The sequence below is a fragment of the Mycosarcoma maydis genome, chromosome 3, assembly GCF_000328475.2.
Source record: "Mycosarcoma maydis chromosome 3, whole genome shotgun sequence".
Taxonomy (NCBI): domain Eukaryota; kingdom Fungi; phylum Basidiomycota; class Ustilaginomycetes; order Ustilaginales; genus Mycosarcoma; species Mycosarcoma maydis.
Genome location: NC_026480.1, coordinates 586,894 through 603,355, shown reverse-complemented (window position 1 = coordinate 603,355; position 16,462 = coordinate 586,894). Strand labels below are relative to the sequence as shown.

The following is a 16,462-nucleotide window of genomic DNA, read 5'->3' as shown; positions in this document are numbered from 1 at the left end:
CATTGCGACCGTATACGCGCGCATCCGCAGAAAAGGCGCGCTCCAGGCTCGCATCTGTCACTGCTGTAACTATGTCTTCTAGCTCATCGCGTAGTCAGCTGGATCAAGGCATCTCAGCATCGCGTGCTGGTGGTGCTCAAAAGCGACCGCCAGCGACCAGCAAGCACACCTCACCAAGAAAGAGGCAGCGCGCAGACGCTCGACCTTCTCCATCGATCGGCTCCGTCTCACGTCGCTCGGGCGAAGACTCTGCGACAGAGTCTAGCACTATTAGCTCGAATGCTCGCAGACGCGCACGAGACTCGACGGCTGCAGTTGTGCAGGATGAGACAAGATGGGCATACACCCAACGTGTTTTGCTAGACAGGACATTGCGACTGCACACTGTGTCTCCGCTACACTTTTCGTCATTGCCAGCTTCGATCCAGGAAGTGTCTCGGCCACTCTTCCAGATGCTGCAGAACGAACTGCATCACTACATCAACTTGCGGCTGAGCGATGGCTTCGGTTTCCTAGAATCAACTGGCACCACGATCGACACGCGGGATGCTGAAAGCGGCGATCTTCGTCCACCGGAGCGCAGGCGTCGTGCTGATATCGATCGAGTCGGTCAGGTGCGCATCGGATTTTTGGAGGATGCCGAGTTCACGCGAGCGTTGCAGGCTTCGAATGAATCTGGCGAGTCAAAAGCGCGTCCGTGGGCGATCGAGATCGAGCTGGGCAAACCAGCAGCAGCACAGGAGGGTGCAAAGGGCAAGATCACCTCGCTGCGCTCCAGGGCAGCACAGGAGGCAACACCAGCTGAGCTCTGCCACATTGTGTTTGTGCCTGCGTCGAGCACGCGTGACGAGCGATCGCGCACGAGTCGCCGGTATGCGCTTATCGCGACAAAGGCTCCGTCGTCAAGCGCGGCGAGCTCGGATCCGCTGGTAGCCACCTCGATGAATGTGGGACCTGTTGTGCTGGGACATGCGCTGGATTGGATTCAGAAACGATTCGACTGTCGCATCTCGTCGGCAAGCGGAGCTGCTGGCATGGCGTCGCAGTTGCGCGGAGCACGACTCGAGGCACTGGCGCAACTGGTTGTGCGTGAGACGCGCAGCGAGATGGGGATCAGCGACGGCGTCGAGCGCTCACGAGAGCAGAGCGAGGCGGATGCAGCAGTCAAGCCAGTGGAGCTGGTGTTTGCCTTTCCGCTCAAGATGAAATCGGACGGCGCCGAGAAGCAGACTGTGACAGGTCCAGCACCGGACTTGAGCTCTCTCACTTTGACCGTTCCCTGGGAAGTATGCATGAGTCTGCTCGACGGTCTACCGCTAGAAGAGCCTCTGCTGCCCGCGCTGAACCACTACCTCTCGATGCACACGTCCATCCCGCTGGATGCACTCGAGCTCACGCGCATCGGCGTAGCGGGCATCAGCGTCGGCTCGGGCAGAATCAAGATTTCCAAAGTGCCAGGCAAAAAAGCAGTCGGTGAAGCGAAAACGTCGCTGTTGAAGCGCAAGCAAGGAGGCCAGCGACAGGAGGAAGAGGAGGAGGGAGAGCCAAGCGATCGACGCCGCGCAGGCGCCGTGTTTGGGTTCCTGCGGCGAGTGGTCGAAGGCAAGGAATGACAGGGGTAGCGGCGCGACTTTGGGGATCAAGTCAGATTCACGATTGTTTTTACGTGTATTGATTGCTTTGGGTTGGTGTTTTCTGCCTGGGTAACATGGAGAGGTTTTCGTCAAGAACAGCACGAGTCTGACACAAGCGTTGCGCGGTGAAGCATGGCAGTGTGAGGTCGGTGTCGGGCTAGATCCAACGTCGTTGGCAGCCGAGATGTGCACCCACATACGCCGGTCAAGCAGGCGCCGCCTCTCATACGGCTCAAGTTGGTCAGCCCGTGATTCGTGAATCGTGAATTAAGCACGTATATCGTGAATCGTAGATCGTGAATGGATCGTGAATCGGTGGATCGTGAATCGTTGAGCTGTAAGCAAATCACGAACTCATGATTGAATTGAATTTATCACGTATATTTGGTCGACTTGTGAGCGGCTCAGGGACGTGGCGTGTCGCCTCGATCTTGGCTCACACGATTCACGATTCACGATTCACGCACGATTCATGCAGCGTTACTTGTGACTGTGCATGCACATTCACGATTCGCATCAAAGTGTCACTCACGACTCACATTCGTGATTCGTAATTGTGAAGCGCGAGTGTGCGTGTGTGTTTCTTGACTCTGTCAACCACCTCCACCTCATCATCCTGGACTCAATCACGAATCAGCTAACCGTTGCGCCCGTTATTCACCATCGGTGGTTTTTAACTCTATTCGTGCACACCCAGCTGACAAGTTGACCCCTTACCAGACGAAGCAATCGCTTATTCGCGACGAGAAGCCAAATACAGCCCACATGCAGATCTACGGCTTGCTCATTCTTGCCAACCCGCCCGGGGCAGGTGCTGTGCCTCTGACAACAGCATGGGAGCTCGGTTCCTTTTCCTTCTTCCAGCGTTCCACGGTTCAGGACATGATGGGATTCATGGCAAGGGTAAGTTGATTGCTACGTGCGCGCTCGTCCTCGCTAATGTCAAGCTGACCGGCTCACTGACCATCGTGTTGAGAACTCCCTGCTTTCATCGTACCAACCTACTGCACAGACGGTGGCCGAGAGAACACAGCCAACACAGCGACAGTCGGTACAGGAAAACTCGTACGTAGCTCACGTTCACTCGCGTCCCGCATCGGACGGCATCTCTGGCGTTCTGATCACCGACACCGAATACCCGGTGCGCGTCGCCTTTTCGCTGCTCAACAAGACGCTCGATGAGTTTGTGATCAAGGTGCCCAAGTCCAAGTGGGAGTCCAAAGTCAACGCCATCACCACGGGCTCTGCTACTGCTCCTGCCAAGGGCGAACCGTTGCTCGGCGTAAGCGCGTTCCCGCAATCCGTCGACTACGTCAAGCGTTACCAAGACCCACGCCAGGCAGATACCATCATGAAGGTACAACAGGAGCTCGACGAAACCAAGATCGTCCTGCACAAGACCATCGACTCGGTACTCCAACGCGGCGAAGATCTCGACAAGCTCGTCGAGAAATCCGGCACCCTCAGCGAACAGAGCAAGATGTTCTACAAGACGGCCAAGAAGCAGAACTCGTGCTGTGTGGTCATGTGACCGCATTCCACTTTCGGTGACCATTCACGATGGTCGCCCTTCATGGCACGCTCGTGGGGTGGATGCAGGTGCAGGCGCTCCATTGACAGCTATCCTGCCACAGCATCTCCCACACCAACCTTGCACTTGCCTCATCTTTGTCGTTTCCAGTAATATCTCGCTCTCGGTCCGATTGACGTGCTACGGATTCTCCTCATCTTGTATATAGGCTGCCACCTTGTTATGTTTGCCGTTCGATCCATCTACAGAGTCTGTTGGTCGTCTGAGAGTATCGCCACACGAATGGCTGTGCAGAGTGCGACTTTGCACGAGCCAAAGCTGAACGTGGAAGCGTTGTCATGTGGCACTGACGAGTGGTGACGGCAATTCACGATTGCCAAGGAAAAGTAACACACTCGCGCTTTTTCGTAGCTCCCGCGCACGCTGATTCACGATTCGAATTCGTGCTTTGTTTGGCTGTGCCCAAAAATCGTGGATCACAATCACGAATCACGAATAGTTAAGCAGGGTCTACGCTCAGATCGTCATTCACGATGGGTTCGATGGCTTCTTGGATCGTGCTTCGGAAACATCACACAGTGATCCATCGCATTTCACATCGGCAGGACCGACTTTCGACTTGTTTCGCGCAGGCACACGACTATCGAGCTAGACACGACTGCGCAGGCTTAACGCCGTGTGGAGCCGCCATCGAGATTGGGTGCCACCTTGATCTGGCTTCGGTTGCGCCGGCGATGTGTACAGCTACAACACATGGTCTAGCGCTTTGATTTCGACTCGCATCGGCTTGAGCAGCTGTCATGACACTAAAAACGCAGACAGAGAGGCACATGCAAGAGCCAGTGCGATCACCATTGATCCAAGTCAGACATGGCACTATGACCAACCAAGATCCCGACGATGGTGCCTACCCTTCATCCCAGAGTGACGATGACGGAATCGAAGCACTCGCTATCAACAGACAGTCTCGGCCGCTGTTGGCGTACGAAGACCAAGCAGCTGGTCAATCCGACGCGTTCACGGACCGTGACATCCCAGCTTCGACAGCACCGCTCACAGGTCGTCGTCGTACGCCGCTCAGCTGGACCGAAGTGATCTGGGTCTCCTTGACTCTCTTACTGATTGCCGTCCTGGGCTATTCGTCGCAGCTGTATGTGATGCTGCCGTACTACGAAAAGACACCGTCGTTCTCACCACAGGCGCTAGCAGCGGTGCTGGTGCCTTTCAACTTGGGTCTGCTGGCTATCTATTACAACTACTGGCTCTGCGTCACCACGGATGCGGGCAGCGTACCTGCAGGGTGGCAGCCCGAGTGGTCTGCGCTGGAGCCGGTTGCTTCGCTTGCCGAACTCGAACATCTGCATTTGGTCGCCGAAGAGGAGCCGTCTCTGGAGCTCAAACAGGCCATCTACCGACCGCGGTACTGCAAGACATGCTCCGCCTTCAAACCGCCACGTTCGCACCACTGCAAGACGTGCCAGCGCTGCGTGTTGCGCATGGATCACCACTGCCCCTGGCTCGCCAACTGTGTCGGTCATTTCAACCACGCGCACTTTATCCGCTTTCTCTTTTACGTCGATGTGACGTGTCTGTACCACCTGATCATGATCTCGTGTCGTGTGCTCGACAGCTTCAACTCGTACACCTACTGGAGGGAGCCTTGTGCGCGAGAGCTGGTCTGGCTCGTCGTCAACTATGCGCTGTGCATCCCGGTCATCTTGCTCGTCGGCATCTTTAGTCTGTATCACTTCTACTGCCTGGCGGTGAACCAGACGACGATCGAGAGTTGGGAAAAGGATCGCACGGCGACCATGATCCGCAGGGGCAGGGTGAGGAAGGTCAAGTATCCCTATGATTTGGGCTTGTGGAGAAACGTGCGCCAGGTGTTGGGCGCAAGCCCGTTGGTGTGGTGTCTACCGGGCGCCGGTGCGAGGATGGCTGGTGATGGCTTGAAGTATCCGGTTGCTAATGGTCTAGGTAAGTCTAGTCGTGCTTGGGGTTCGTTTCGCAGTCATAAATCAAGGCATTGGATGTTACAGACCATGCTGCAGGACAGCCATGTGGCGCTTGGCGAGCGGCAGCAGTGCACCGACTCGTTGACATACTCGGTTGACGTGCACGATCAAGAGAGTTATGTCGATCCCGAGCTCGAGGCTTCCGTGATGCACCGGTTGCGCTGGGAGAACTGGCATCGACAGCAGGCGCGATTGCGGTACCACGCTGCGCACGCTGCGCATGCGGCTCACTAACAGGGTATGCGCACGATCGGCTTGATGCATACACACTGCTTCGGCGGAGCGTGCCGTCTGCCCGGCTCAAGGCTGGCGTTAGGCAAAGTGGAGCATTGCTTTCCGTATCGTTTCAAGCTGGATGGACCGATGTGCGTGTCTCTGCTTGCTGGCTCTCGCATCGGCTCGGTGAGGGATATTGTCTGTAGATACCGATCCACGAATCGCTCGACACTGTCACTGACTCGGTGCTGCATACAGACTCAGGCTCGCAATACAGATGGCCACCCAAAGATCCAAGTCGTCCGCACCCGTCTCGTCGCACTTGGGCATCGTCAAGCTCTCCCTTCACCTACCCGGAGCGCTCGAACCCCATCCTGGATCCTACGCTTTCAACGCGCTTTCCCCATAACTCATCCCCCTCCTCTTCCGATTCACACTCTTCACTCCATCTCCCCCATCCTCCATCCTTGCTCGATCCCCTCCCTCACCACTTCGATCCTCCCCACGATCCCGATACCCAACCCGTCAACTGCCCAAAACGTGTCTCCGTACGCCGTGGTTCCGAAGGCTACGAAGTTCGGCCTCACACTCCCTGGTCTGTATAACGCATCTACACAACCAACTCAACCTCATCTCGAAACCCCTCATACTACCAGACAAGTCAGCCCTAGTTTGGCAGGTGCAAATCAGGTTGCGAATCGAGTTACAAAAGCATGCTGCGATTGTGGAATTGGGCTTGCTATTACGCTTTACGACAATGTAGAGGCGCAATGCACGAATAAACGAGCCATGCGTGTGAGAGAGAAAGGCCGATGAAAGATGTTACAAGAGCAAAAATACCAAAGACGCTGCTTGCAGCTTTGGAATTTTCTGGGATGAAGCGCCTCAAAAGGCAAATGGAAATGTGACCTCTGAGACATCCCTTTTTCGATTGATTGTTTGGAGTTGCGAAGATGCTGGTCGAAGAACTTTTTGCGGAAGAAGGCGAGAAAAGGAGGGTATTCACAGTTTCATGCAAACAACCCAACTTACGCCTTCTTACGGAAAGAGCAGCCCTCGGTCAAGCGAGCCTTACCGCCGGTAGGCTGCGAGAGCACCTGGGCGCACGAGCCGCAGACAACCACGGTCTGGGCGTGCGAGAAGACGGTGGTGATAGCGAAGCAGCCAGGGCACTTGACGTCCATGAAGAACGAGTTGGGGTTCTGCACAAGTCGCTTGAGCTTGTGCGAGCGAGCCTGCTGCTCGGCGGAGGGGTTCAAAAGGTCGACAGCGAGAGTCTGAGCAGTGACAATCAAACAAGAGTGAGCCAAAGGGTCAGTGATTCTGTGCGCTTGCATAACAAAGTGTCGCGCAAAGTCTCGCAGCGCAGTGTCAAATTCCAAGCAGGCTGGCGATTCTCGGCGTGTGTCGAGGTTGATGACTTCCAAGAAGCTAGATTGGCAGGTTGGTGTGCAAGTCAGAGTGCGATGCGATTTGCAAATGCTGAGTATTGCAGCGTAGTCAGACAATCCGCTTGCCTGAGTTGGATGCAGTCGACCGATACGATGTGATGAAGGCAGATGCAAAGGTCCATGCTATAATGTGACATTCATCCACTGCGTGAACCTGTCGAAGGAGAGCGCGCAGTGCTACTCAGCCATATGATGCAGTGCTGGATTTGGTACGAGAGCAACCTTCGAATTGGAGCGTGATCTTTGGTGAGCTCAAGTGTCGAAATTGGCTTTTATAAACCCTAGAAACTCTCTATATCGAAGGTTTTTCACCGCAACGTCGAAAAGCTAAGCATCGATGCGCCAATGCCAAGCGTCCGTAACCAAAGGAGGCTACTAGGTGGCGAGAGTCGAAGTAGCCAACACGAATTTGATTCGAGGTCTGTCAGAGCCGCATGTCTCAAGTCCTTGACGGTAGGATGCTGAGTGGTGAGAGCGGTGGCGGATCGAGGAGCATCGAACGAAAGCGAGGATCGCCGCAAAACGAAGCCAGGTGAATCGAGGCGTCTAGCGGCGCAGCATCGCTAATGTCAATGTGACACGTCGTAAGATGCCTCGAACATGGTTGCGGATGACATTTCTCTGAGCTACATCGCATTTACTGCCGTTAAGGAGAAGCCGTTCTCGTGCTGTCCGATATATCTTTGCATGCTGGCCGTTGTCGAGATGTTGGAATCGCTTATTTTGGGTCGTCGAGCTAGGACCACTGCTGTCGGCGTGTACTGCTGTGCTGCGAGACATATGCTGAAAGTATAGAAGGGAGATATCTTACCATCTTGATATATGAGGATGTGAGTGTGTTACTGGGGGAAAGAGAAGGGTGATGGCGAGTGGCGTTTGTCGATGTTGCTCACAATTGGCTGACTGATTGGCTGCCATAATGACAGTGGCTGGCGTGGCTACTCTCTGGCTCGTGATCAAACCTGCCTGCTGCTGCTGAGTAAAGTTTGCGCGCGCGCAAGGAGAAGAGGCACACCAAACCGACACAGTGGCTCTGGAACCAGTATGATTTTCTATCGCGCCGTGCAGCCAAGTTCGAAACTCTGATCTGAAGAGAACAAGGCAGACCCATGGCTGCAGAGCGCAGTTTGATCTACTCACAACTATTCAGCCAGCGAAGCCACTATGCTCTCGTCATAGAATACAAGTCCAGAAAGGTTCCCTCTCTCTCTCTACTCTCACACCATTCCAACAGACGAAGCGAGCGAGGCACTTTAGCAGACAAAGGGCGCGCGCAAGAGGAAGTAAAAATGATGAAATTCAACTTCTCAGAGATTATTTTAATAAAGTCAAAAGCACGTGATACAAAGGTTCGGCCGAAGCTACGAATGTAATCTTGCTATAATGCGATTTTGTATTTCCAGGTGAATTTAGCATCCTAGACTGGTGACTTACTGGGTCTCGAAATTTCAGACTTGGATGCCGCCATCTTTGGCCTGCTGCGCTCTACTGTTTTGGTGGGAATGTGCTGCGTTGGAGCTGGAGAGAGGCAGCAGAGTGCAAACTTCAAGCTGATGCACATCGAGGCAGCAGCAGGCAGCGAGCAACAATCTATAACACACTCCAGTCAGCCAGTCAGCTCTGCGTCTGTCTCGAGTAGAAACAGAGCCTAGCGCGCCAAAAAGCGAGAAAACAATTTTCGAGGCAGCGCGCCAGCAGCCCATATTGGATTGTAAAAATCTGGCTTGCGAGTCTGTGTGTCTAGCTCAGTGGCTGAGTGTGCGCTTGAATGCCAGTCAGACCGACTTTGAGGTTTGGTCATCATCTCTCTTCCTCTCCTCGTCATCATCATCCGACCCCCTCAAGTCCTAACAACGTAAGTGTTTCCCACACATTTTTCGACGAATAGACACTCCTGTTCTCGACGATGATATAGACGAACACAAGGTACGATCATCGGCCTCGACACATCCATTCCCAGTGCAATACTGTCAGCCAGAGGAAACTTTACGACAAGGCTCCTAACAGCCTCGGTCATACAGCATACCCCAGCATCAAGCCATTCCTCAGCATCAAAATATTGTGCTGCATCTTGCTAGCTACCTTACGACAACATTTTTAAGCTTCAGCGTTAAAGCAACAACTACCTATCACCCTTTCCAAGTTCCGCATCGAGACCGCAGCGCCAGCCTCTGTTTGCGACCTGGCAACACCTTTATACATCTTTCGCTTTCGATCGACCACGAGAGTCTTGCTATCATGTTAAGAGCAATCTCTCTTCAACTCGCTTACACAGACTAAGCTGGCACGCACGACGAGGCTTGGTCGGGCTATTTCCCTGCCAAAGCGGCTCTGCCTCGCTTTACTACTCTTCGACTTTTACTTGTGCGACCTGCGTTCTTATGCATCACTACACCGACCTCTCATCAGAGGTGGACTCGGTTTCGTCTCGGCGTCTGGCTTGAAGCCGGGAGTAATGTCCTTTCCACCATTACCGACATCTTTATAACCCAGCGCATGTGTGTTCGTGCCTGCGCTGCGCCTCGCCCTAAACTAGTCCATTCACTTCGTCAGAGCAGGAGCGTCTCCGTGAACAACGGATCCAGAGCCTATCAGCTGGAACGTAGATCTGACTCATCTGTCGCTTGATTTGTCTTGCCTTGCCCTACACAGTCTTCAAGATGGTCAACCTTAGAACACAGAAGCGCCTCGCGGCCTCAGTCCTCGGATGCGGTAAGCGCAAGGTCTGGCTCGACCCTGCCGAGCAGAACGACATTGGCAACGCCAACTCGCGTGCCAACATCCGCAAGCTCATCCGTGACGGTCAGATCATCCGCAAGCCCGTCGTCGGTGGCTCGCGATCGCGTGCGCGTGCCACCGCTGCCGCCAAGCGTGCCGGCCGTGGTACCGGCCAGGGTCACCGCAAGGGTTCCTCGGAGGCGCGTATGCCCACCAAGGTGATGTGGATGCGACGCCAGCGTGTCTTGCGCCGTCTGTTGCGCAAGTACCGCGAGTCGGGCAAGATCGACAAGCACCTGTACCACGAGCTTTACCTCAAGTCGAAGGGTAACGTTTTCAAGAACAAGCGTGTGCTTATGGAGCACATCCACAAGGCCAAGGCCGAGGCTGCGCGATCCAAGCACCTTGCCGACCAGATGGAGGCACGCCGCATGCGCAACAAGGCCATGCGCGAGCGCCGTGCTCAGCGTGTGCTCGAGAAGCGTGCCGCCATCATTGCTGTCGAGAACGAGGCCGAGGAGAAGAAGTAAATTGGATCAGCGATTTGAATTGTTGGTTCCGTTTGCTCTCTTGTCTATCGTTCAGCGTCCTTGTTTCTCTACTGCCACGTACGTCTTATCACCACATGATGTACAATCGTCTACGTTGTTCGTCTACGACTACATTCGGCGCATCAGGAATTTTGATTTTGATCTTGGGAGCAAAGTCGATTTTCAAGATATTTACACATACATACTCACTCACACTCTTCCGTCCTTGCATATGCTCCTCGTCCGCTGGTTTAGTTGAGCGGCGAATGCGCATTTCATGTTCTCCACCTACCCTCTTCCTCGGCCTTGAGGTGGTTGATTCCCATCTCGTTGGCACTGACGGCTTCCCTAGCATGTACGATACTACCCTTTTTGATGCACGTATCGGCTTTCTTGGGCGGTCGTTATCAAAAAAAAGCAATCAATCTGCACTTGTCCCAAATCCATCTTGTGCGTGAATACGACGTGGAACGCGATGCGTTCTGATGATTTGTGCAAGGCTAGAGCGGATGCCAATAGAGATACGGGGAGCACGGATTGATGAGGTAGACGGAGGTTGTTTACCTACCAGTAATCGCACCTTGTCCACCGGTGGGCGTAGAATAGAGGCTCGACGTGCGGATGCGGTCGACTTTGGCTTGAACAGGACCGTTGGTCGTGCGCCTGTCGAGGCTGATGCACCAGGCACGCGGTCGGTGAGGTGTGGAGCTGTTGGTCTCGGGCCACCGACACACGGGAGAGGCTGCACAGTGCAGTGGCAGGGAAGCATCGTGCATACTAGCAACACATACGTCCACAGCGCTGCACGATCACACGCCGACGTCGTTGGTTGTGACCACCGACGATTTGTTCGCGCCGAGACGCGCGGCTTGGAACACACATGGTGCGACTACTGTGAAATGCGGACGACGACCAGATCGGTAGATGCAGCAAGCAGCAGTCACAGTGGTGCATATGAACCAGCTGTCAAGTTGTTTGGTAAACGCGTGGCAGCGAGGTTGGCGCAACTCCACACGCGCATGCTGTGCCACTGGTGGATGAGCTTGATGAGTTGGACGTGCAACACGACGAGGTCAACAACGTACCGCAGCACGTCTTGCGTCTTCAGACCGCCGACGCCAGTTCATACCAAATAAGTGCACCATGCTTGTGCCAGCTACACCGTGCGCGTCTGCATACCATCCTCCCGTCGCCGCCCGCAACTCTCAAGCTGATTCGCGATCCGTGATCCTTGCGTGTCCAGAATCTCAGCCTGTCGCACCATTCACCATCCCTTTTCTACCCGTCCACTGATCCTTTCGCCAATCGTGAACCTCACCTTGTTGGCCACTCGCCATCCGCCCAATTCTCACCCCAACCAACCGCAATTGTACCACCACCACAACGCCCCCTTACACCTCTTGTCGCTATCCCACCCCCCAGTCCATCCCAAGCCGTCTTCCAGCCCAATGCTTCCGTACACCTACCACATTCGCCTGAATATCCCATCCCCTTGCGAAACAGCGCTACCTCCTTCCACCCGTCCACCCCTCACCTATGTGGTCCCTATGCGGTACCCTCCTCGTCTCTGGACCCTACGCTTTCCAACATGCACCAACGTATCCACCTAAGCTTCTAACCCCCCCAATCACACTCACGCAACCAAGCTAAAGAAACCATTACTACATTCATAAACACAACTCTTCAAGACAAAAAAAAGAAAAGGAAAAACAAGCAGCGAGAAGAAGAAACACAGCTATAGACCGAGCTGCGGAAGAGACAAAGCTCATCGCGACTGAAACAACATGCCGGTCCGAACGAGAGGCCAAAAGAGCGAATACAAAGGAGCGAAAGAAAAGAGCGTATGCCAGCTATAGATCGACACTCGATACGGCTAATAACAGCACGCACGGGGCACGCACCTCCAAGTGGCGTTGGAAGTGAGCCAGTATGGAAATGAAAAAAAAGTGTGGTAGGGATGACAACGCGTGCCAGCAGCTAGTATCCCTCGAAGCATTTGCGTGTGGATGGCGTAGCCGCGATGTGCCTGCCCATGCGGCCATCTGTTTAGAGAGCTACGAGAGCAACCACAGCGGAAGCAGCCAGGGTGGCGAGGGCGGCGACGCCAGACCTAGCGCCAGCGAAAGGCGCGCTGCTGACGACAGCAGCAAACTGGGTGGTGTTTGCGATCTTGTTAACCTGGGCGACAAAGTCATGACCACAGTCGGTCTTGGCAGCTTTGTAAATGTCGCTCTGAGGTGCCAAGATCTTGGACGTGCGGAGACCGATGGCGTAAGGGATCGAAGTCTCGAACTTGATGTAGGAAGCCAGAATGTTCTGCGTGCATACCGAGCAGAGGATGGCTTTGGGGCTGGAAGAAGAGATAAAGAGGAAGGCAGCGTTGGTGTTGGACTTGCCGGTGATCTCGGTCTCGTTGTACAGGCCACCAAGGTTCTCTCCTGCCGCTGTGGTGGTGGTAGATGATTGCCTCTTGATAAGCTCAGCAACAGTGTCTCCTTCGTCGTCATCGTCGTCATCGTTGTCATCGTCATCAGCCTCCTTGTCGTCCTGGTCTTGGTCATCGGCGAGATCTCTGCGCCTGTTGGAGGAGGGAACACGGGAAGAGCTGGCAGCTGCCTTTGCGATGGTTTTGAGACAGTAGTCGTTCTTTTCGTCCTTGCTGCAGATCGAGTTGACGAGCGGGGTGATCATGTAGAGGTTGTCGTACATGGCCTGTACGACGGCATTGTTACTCTGAAGGTCAGTGTGGCAGTTTTGCCAAAACTCGTCGAGACGCTGGCGGATGATGTCGGCATCGCAGCCGGTGTTGCTCGAGCAAAGGTCGGCGAGCGTCGAGTCGAGCTGAGCGGCGGAATCAGTGGAATTGGAAGAGTACAACTTGGTAGCTGCAAGGAGAGGCTTTGTGCAAGCGTCGAGCTGCGAATCCGAATTGAGAGTGGAGAGGAAGGTAGTGCAGGTGGCCGAGATGTTGGAAGGGATGGCCGAGACGTTGGTGGCGGCGGACTGGGCAGCAACCGGTGCTACCGAGGAACCGATGAGGAGAAGCGCAGCTGCCAAGGAGCCAGCTGCAGTAGGGAGGTTGACCGACTTCATGAGGGGCGTTGGGGTGACGAATGAATGGGCTCGGTGGACAAGTGGGGTATGTGGATGAACGTGTACTGGAACGGAAGTCAAACAGCGCCGATACTTTGTGTGGGAGTGCGAGTGATGCTATGAATGTAGAAAACTCGGAGATGCTGACGAGCAGAAAGGAAGGTGGAAATGGGCAAGGGAGTATCAAAAGGGAGATCGCGACGGGAGAGAGATTGAGAAGAGATGGTGGTGCGGATGGTGAAGGGGCCTATGATCGGCGCGCAGCAGCAGCATCACCAACCGCAACCGCAACCACGATTGGAATGCTAGCGAGCATCTCTGGCATCACTCACAACTGTGACTAAGAACCCAACCCACGACTCTGTGACTGTCTCAAAAACTTGACCTCGCCCAGCGCAACAGACAAAGGGCAGAGAGGGAGAGAGAGTGTGCATTAACCTGGAATTTGTCTCTGTGTTGTTTTGCTCTCTCTGTCTTTGCTCTTGTGACTAGCGCCCTGCGACAGTGTGCCTTACTTGAAATTTCTAACGTGCAGCGAAAAGAAAGGGTGTGCTTTGGATTTTGTATTTGATCCCATTCCAAGCCGAATAGTAACCAGTAACTTAGGTTGATTCTGTTGCCAAGCCGAACAAGACTCACGAATCGCTTATTAGAAAATATAATTGTGATTTTGTACAGGAACGCTCGTGTCGATCCGTTTGAATTTGTGTGTTTTTATTTATAATAAAATAAATAAAGGAGACGCGCAACAACTGTCTTGGTGATTTACGCATGCCCCTTGTCGATTCGCGCCCCCTTTCCAGCTCGCTTTTGTGGGGTTCAAAATCCACAGTCATGAGTATTGGATACTAACCAAGCACGAATATGTGAATCGTGAATCACAGAAGGTTGCTTTGTGCTTTCACCACAGCATTATGATTTGTGCAACTGCGCACAACCATCAGCCACTCGAAGCCATCCATCACTGCAGAGACCTTTGCTACTCACAGTCACAAGTCTGATGCGCATGCCAAAGCGGCTCGTCTGACAATGTCTTCTGGCTTTCATTCTGACAGTCTTCTCTCACGACAGGTTCACGGTTGCGGACAGATTTGAGTCTGAAGCTCTCTCGCTCGCTCTCTCTCTCTCTCTCTCTCTCTCTCTCTCGCCTCTTCATGTGAACACGAGCTTCGTCACATTGCACTACATGTCCGAATGACACTAGACGCGCTCCAGAGACAGGGTGAATGCGTCGAATCGTCGTCGAAAGTGCGCATGCGAGGTATCAAACGTGTGCCTCGGACTGATTTGGAAACATCATGTTCGGTTCATCTCTGCTTTGATCGCCGAGTCGGAACCGTGACATCGACAAACTCTGATCGAGACTTGGGTAAGACAGGCCAACGACCGCTTGCATCGTTTTCAGCGAGATTGCACGGTCATTCTTGGGCCTTCTCTGCGCCGTTCAATGTCGTCAGCGGGCGACCAGATCCTTGCTGATGCTTTCAGGACGATTGCTTCGGCGTAGACACAGGCCCAACTGACCACTATGCAGAGAAACAGATTCTGCCCTTCGAATCGAGCTTGAGATGCCTTGTTACCGAACAAGGCAGGAGAGCTTCTAGCTCGGACGAAATTCATTTGTGTGCCATCTAGCCTAGGTCCTGGAGCGAGGCTACTTGTTTGCTGTAGGCCGTCAAGGTGCGGTGCACTGTCCTAGCGAATGAAAAGAGGCGAAAAGCGACCTTTGCTCCGTCTGCCCTTCTACACCTATACAACAAGAATCTTGACCAAGACTAGGATCAATCCACTCGGAGACAAGCGGCTAGTGGACGTCGACAGTGAGCTCCTTCTCGAGGATGAACTTGCCCTCCTTGTACTTTTCGGCAGCCACATAGGCACGGTCATACTTCCATCCGAGCGTGGTCTTGCACTTGACGCAACTGATATCTCGCACCGTATGCAGGCCAGTGGTCATGTGGCGATCCTCGGGATCTCCCAAATTGATGTTGGTGACCAGATCGAAAAGATAAGCTCTTCCATGTTGACCGTTGAACGCACGACTCACCAGATTCTCGATTGTGGTCAGGTGAGTCTTGCATTCCTTGCAGCCGAACACACGCTGGCCACTAAGGTACTGTTTGTGTGTCATGCCCATCTTACACGATAGTTGCGCATACGCCAGTGGTCCTTCGAGTACCAATATGTACGAGGCTTGACAGGCGTCCCAAAGGTGCACAGCTGTACCTAGCTCGAGTTGGTGTGACGGTCCTCTGTTACAGGCAGATGTCGAGCTCGGAGCTAAAGCTAGCCAGGACTCGCTGCAGAAGAGACCAAGATGCGATCGATGACGGGTTGGGTTGGCAGCAACTGCGAAGATGATGGATTGGTTCAAACGACACCCGCGAGGACGTCTCTGGCGAGAGAAAGTGCGTTGGACGTATGAAGAGTGGATCAAGCAGCGTTGCGAAAGAGGCAAGTCTGGATGGCGTGCTGAGGCAAGGAGTTGCTTGATAGCTACTAATCTAGCCAGCCCATAGGATAAAGTGGTCCCACATCCGCGTTCAGGGTCTCGCCGCATAGAGCTGCAGCGTGGCACTCGGTCACTGTCGTTTGTGATTCACGATTCAAGATTGTAACGCAGTCACAAGCGCTCAGTCCACAAGCGCCAACCGTGAGCCTCAAGTCCACTTGCCAAATCTTGAATCATCAAGATGTGGAGTGGAGAGCATCTGCCACGAAATTTTCGAGCCGGCCGGTACGTTTTTTTGCGCTTCGGCAGTCGGATAGCAAAAGCGACGCACAAACCGTTCTTTGCATCAACCGTTCCAAGCGATCACGATCACATCAAGCGACATCACAACAGGAGCTCAGAAGTTTCTACAAGAATGCTGGCAGTACAATCGCTGATAACCGTGGGTCCGACTTTGCGCGTTCTTGGTGGCGCCGCCTCACTATCAGTCGTGGTCTCGGCTCGAACAGCACAGGCCAGCCAAATCACCACCACCAGTATCCGCAACTACCATGTCTCCATAGTCAGAAGCAGCGACCACAGTAGATCCAGCAAGAATGACCTCAAAGCATCTAGAGCGGCCTTCACCCAGCGACAGATTTTGGACGAACTCAGGGCCTCTGCTTCCTCGTCAAATTCTTCTACGTCGCTGTCAGAAGCTCAGCCTCGACCACGCTTCAATGCTACCGCCGAAGCCGCACTCGACGCCGCGTCAGGAGGGCGAGGCGGCGGAATTTCTCTTGGCATAGCTGGACTATCGGCAGGTGGAGGTCTAAACTTGCA

General features: G+C 53.9%; 8 protein-coding genes across 9 annotated transcripts in view; 5 read left to right on the top strand and 3 right to left on the bottom strand.

Annotated features, from left to right (window-relative positions):
* Positions 1-71: 71 nt before the first annotated feature.
* UMAG_01638 (uncharacterized protein) lies at positions 72-1,613 on the top strand (the record flags this gene model as incomplete). The annotated part of the gene is made up of 1 exon (XM_011389323.1): positions 72-1,613. One exon carries the CDS (start codon positions 72-74, stop codon positions 1,611-1,613), a length of 1,542 nt encoding a protein of 513 aa, XP_011387625.1.
* Positions 1,614-2,399: 786 nt separating this feature from the next.
* Positions 2,400-3,165, top strand: UMAG_01637 (the record flags this gene model as incomplete). Of its 2 annotated transcripts, XM_011389321.1 has the most annotated exons (3): positions 2,400-2,537; positions 2,647-2,699; positions 2,806-2,824. In XM_011389321.1, 3 exons carry the CDS (start codon positions 2,400-2,402, stop codon positions 2,822-2,824), a joined length of 210 nt encoding a protein of 69 aa, XP_011387623.1. The 2 variants fall into 2 exon arrangements, with proteins under 2 accessions (XP_011387623.1, XP_011387624.1); XM_011389322.1 differs by having other exon boundaries at positions 2,647-3,165.
* An 878-nt stretch (positions 3,166-4,043) lies between these two features.
* On the top strand, positions 4,044-6,001 carry UMAG_11136 (uncharacterized protein; the record flags this gene model as incomplete). The annotated part of the gene is made up of 2 exons (XM_011389712.1): positions 4,044-5,142; positions 5,655-6,001. 2 exons carry the CDS (start codon positions 4,044-4,046, stop codon positions 5,999-6,001), a joined length of 1,446 nt encoding a protein of 481 aa, XP_011388014.1.
* Positions 6,002-6,424: 423 nt separating this feature from the next.
* On the bottom strand, positions 6,425-7,661 carry UMAG_11135 (40S ribosomal protein eS27; the record flags this gene model as incomplete). Its single annotated transcript, XM_011389711.1, has 2 exons — positions 6,425-6,673; positions 7,659-7,661. The coding sequence occupies 2 exons, from the start codon at positions 7,659-7,661 to the stop codon at positions 6,425-6,427; spliced, it is 252 nt and encodes an 83-aa protein (XP_011388013.1).
* Positions 7,662-9,507: 1,846 nt separating this feature from the next.
* On the top strand, positions 9,508-10,095 carry UMAG_01634 (60S ribosomal protein eL19; the record flags this gene model as incomplete). The annotated part of the gene is made up of 1 exon (XM_011389320.1): positions 9,508-10,095. The coding sequence occupies one exon, from the start codon at positions 9,508-9,510 to the stop codon at positions 10,093-10,095; it is 588 nt and encodes a 195-aa protein (XP_011387622.1).
* Positions 10,096-12,141: 2,046 nt separating this feature from the next.
* On the bottom strand, positions 12,142-13,188 carry UMAG_01632 (uncharacterized protein; the record flags this gene model as incomplete). Its single annotated transcript, XM_011389319.1, has 1 exon — positions 12,142-13,188. One exon carries the CDS (start codon positions 13,186-13,188, stop codon positions 12,142-12,144), a length of 1,047 nt encoding a protein of 348 aa, XP_011387621.1.
* A 1,804-nt stretch (positions 13,189-14,992) lies between these two features.
* Positions 14,993-15,325, bottom strand: UMAG_11134 (uncharacterized protein; the record flags this gene model as incomplete). The annotated part of the gene is made up of 1 exon (XM_011389710.1): positions 14,993-15,325. The coding sequence occupies one exon, from the start codon at positions 15,323-15,325 to the stop codon at positions 14,993-14,995; it is 333 nt and encodes a 110-aa protein (XP_011388012.1).
* A 730-nt stretch (positions 15,326-16,055) lies between these two features.
* UMAG_15073 (uncharacterized protein) overlaps positions 16,056-16,462 on the top strand; it is a gene marked incomplete at both ends in the record, with an annotated part of 1,406 nt that continues 999 nt past the window's right edge. Inside the window, one exon of the mRNA XM_011389844.1 lies at positions 16,056-16,451. Within this exon, the coding sequence (XP_011388146.1) occupies positions 16,056-16,451 (396 nt within the window). The remainder of the gene's footprint in view (positions 16,452-16,462) is intronic.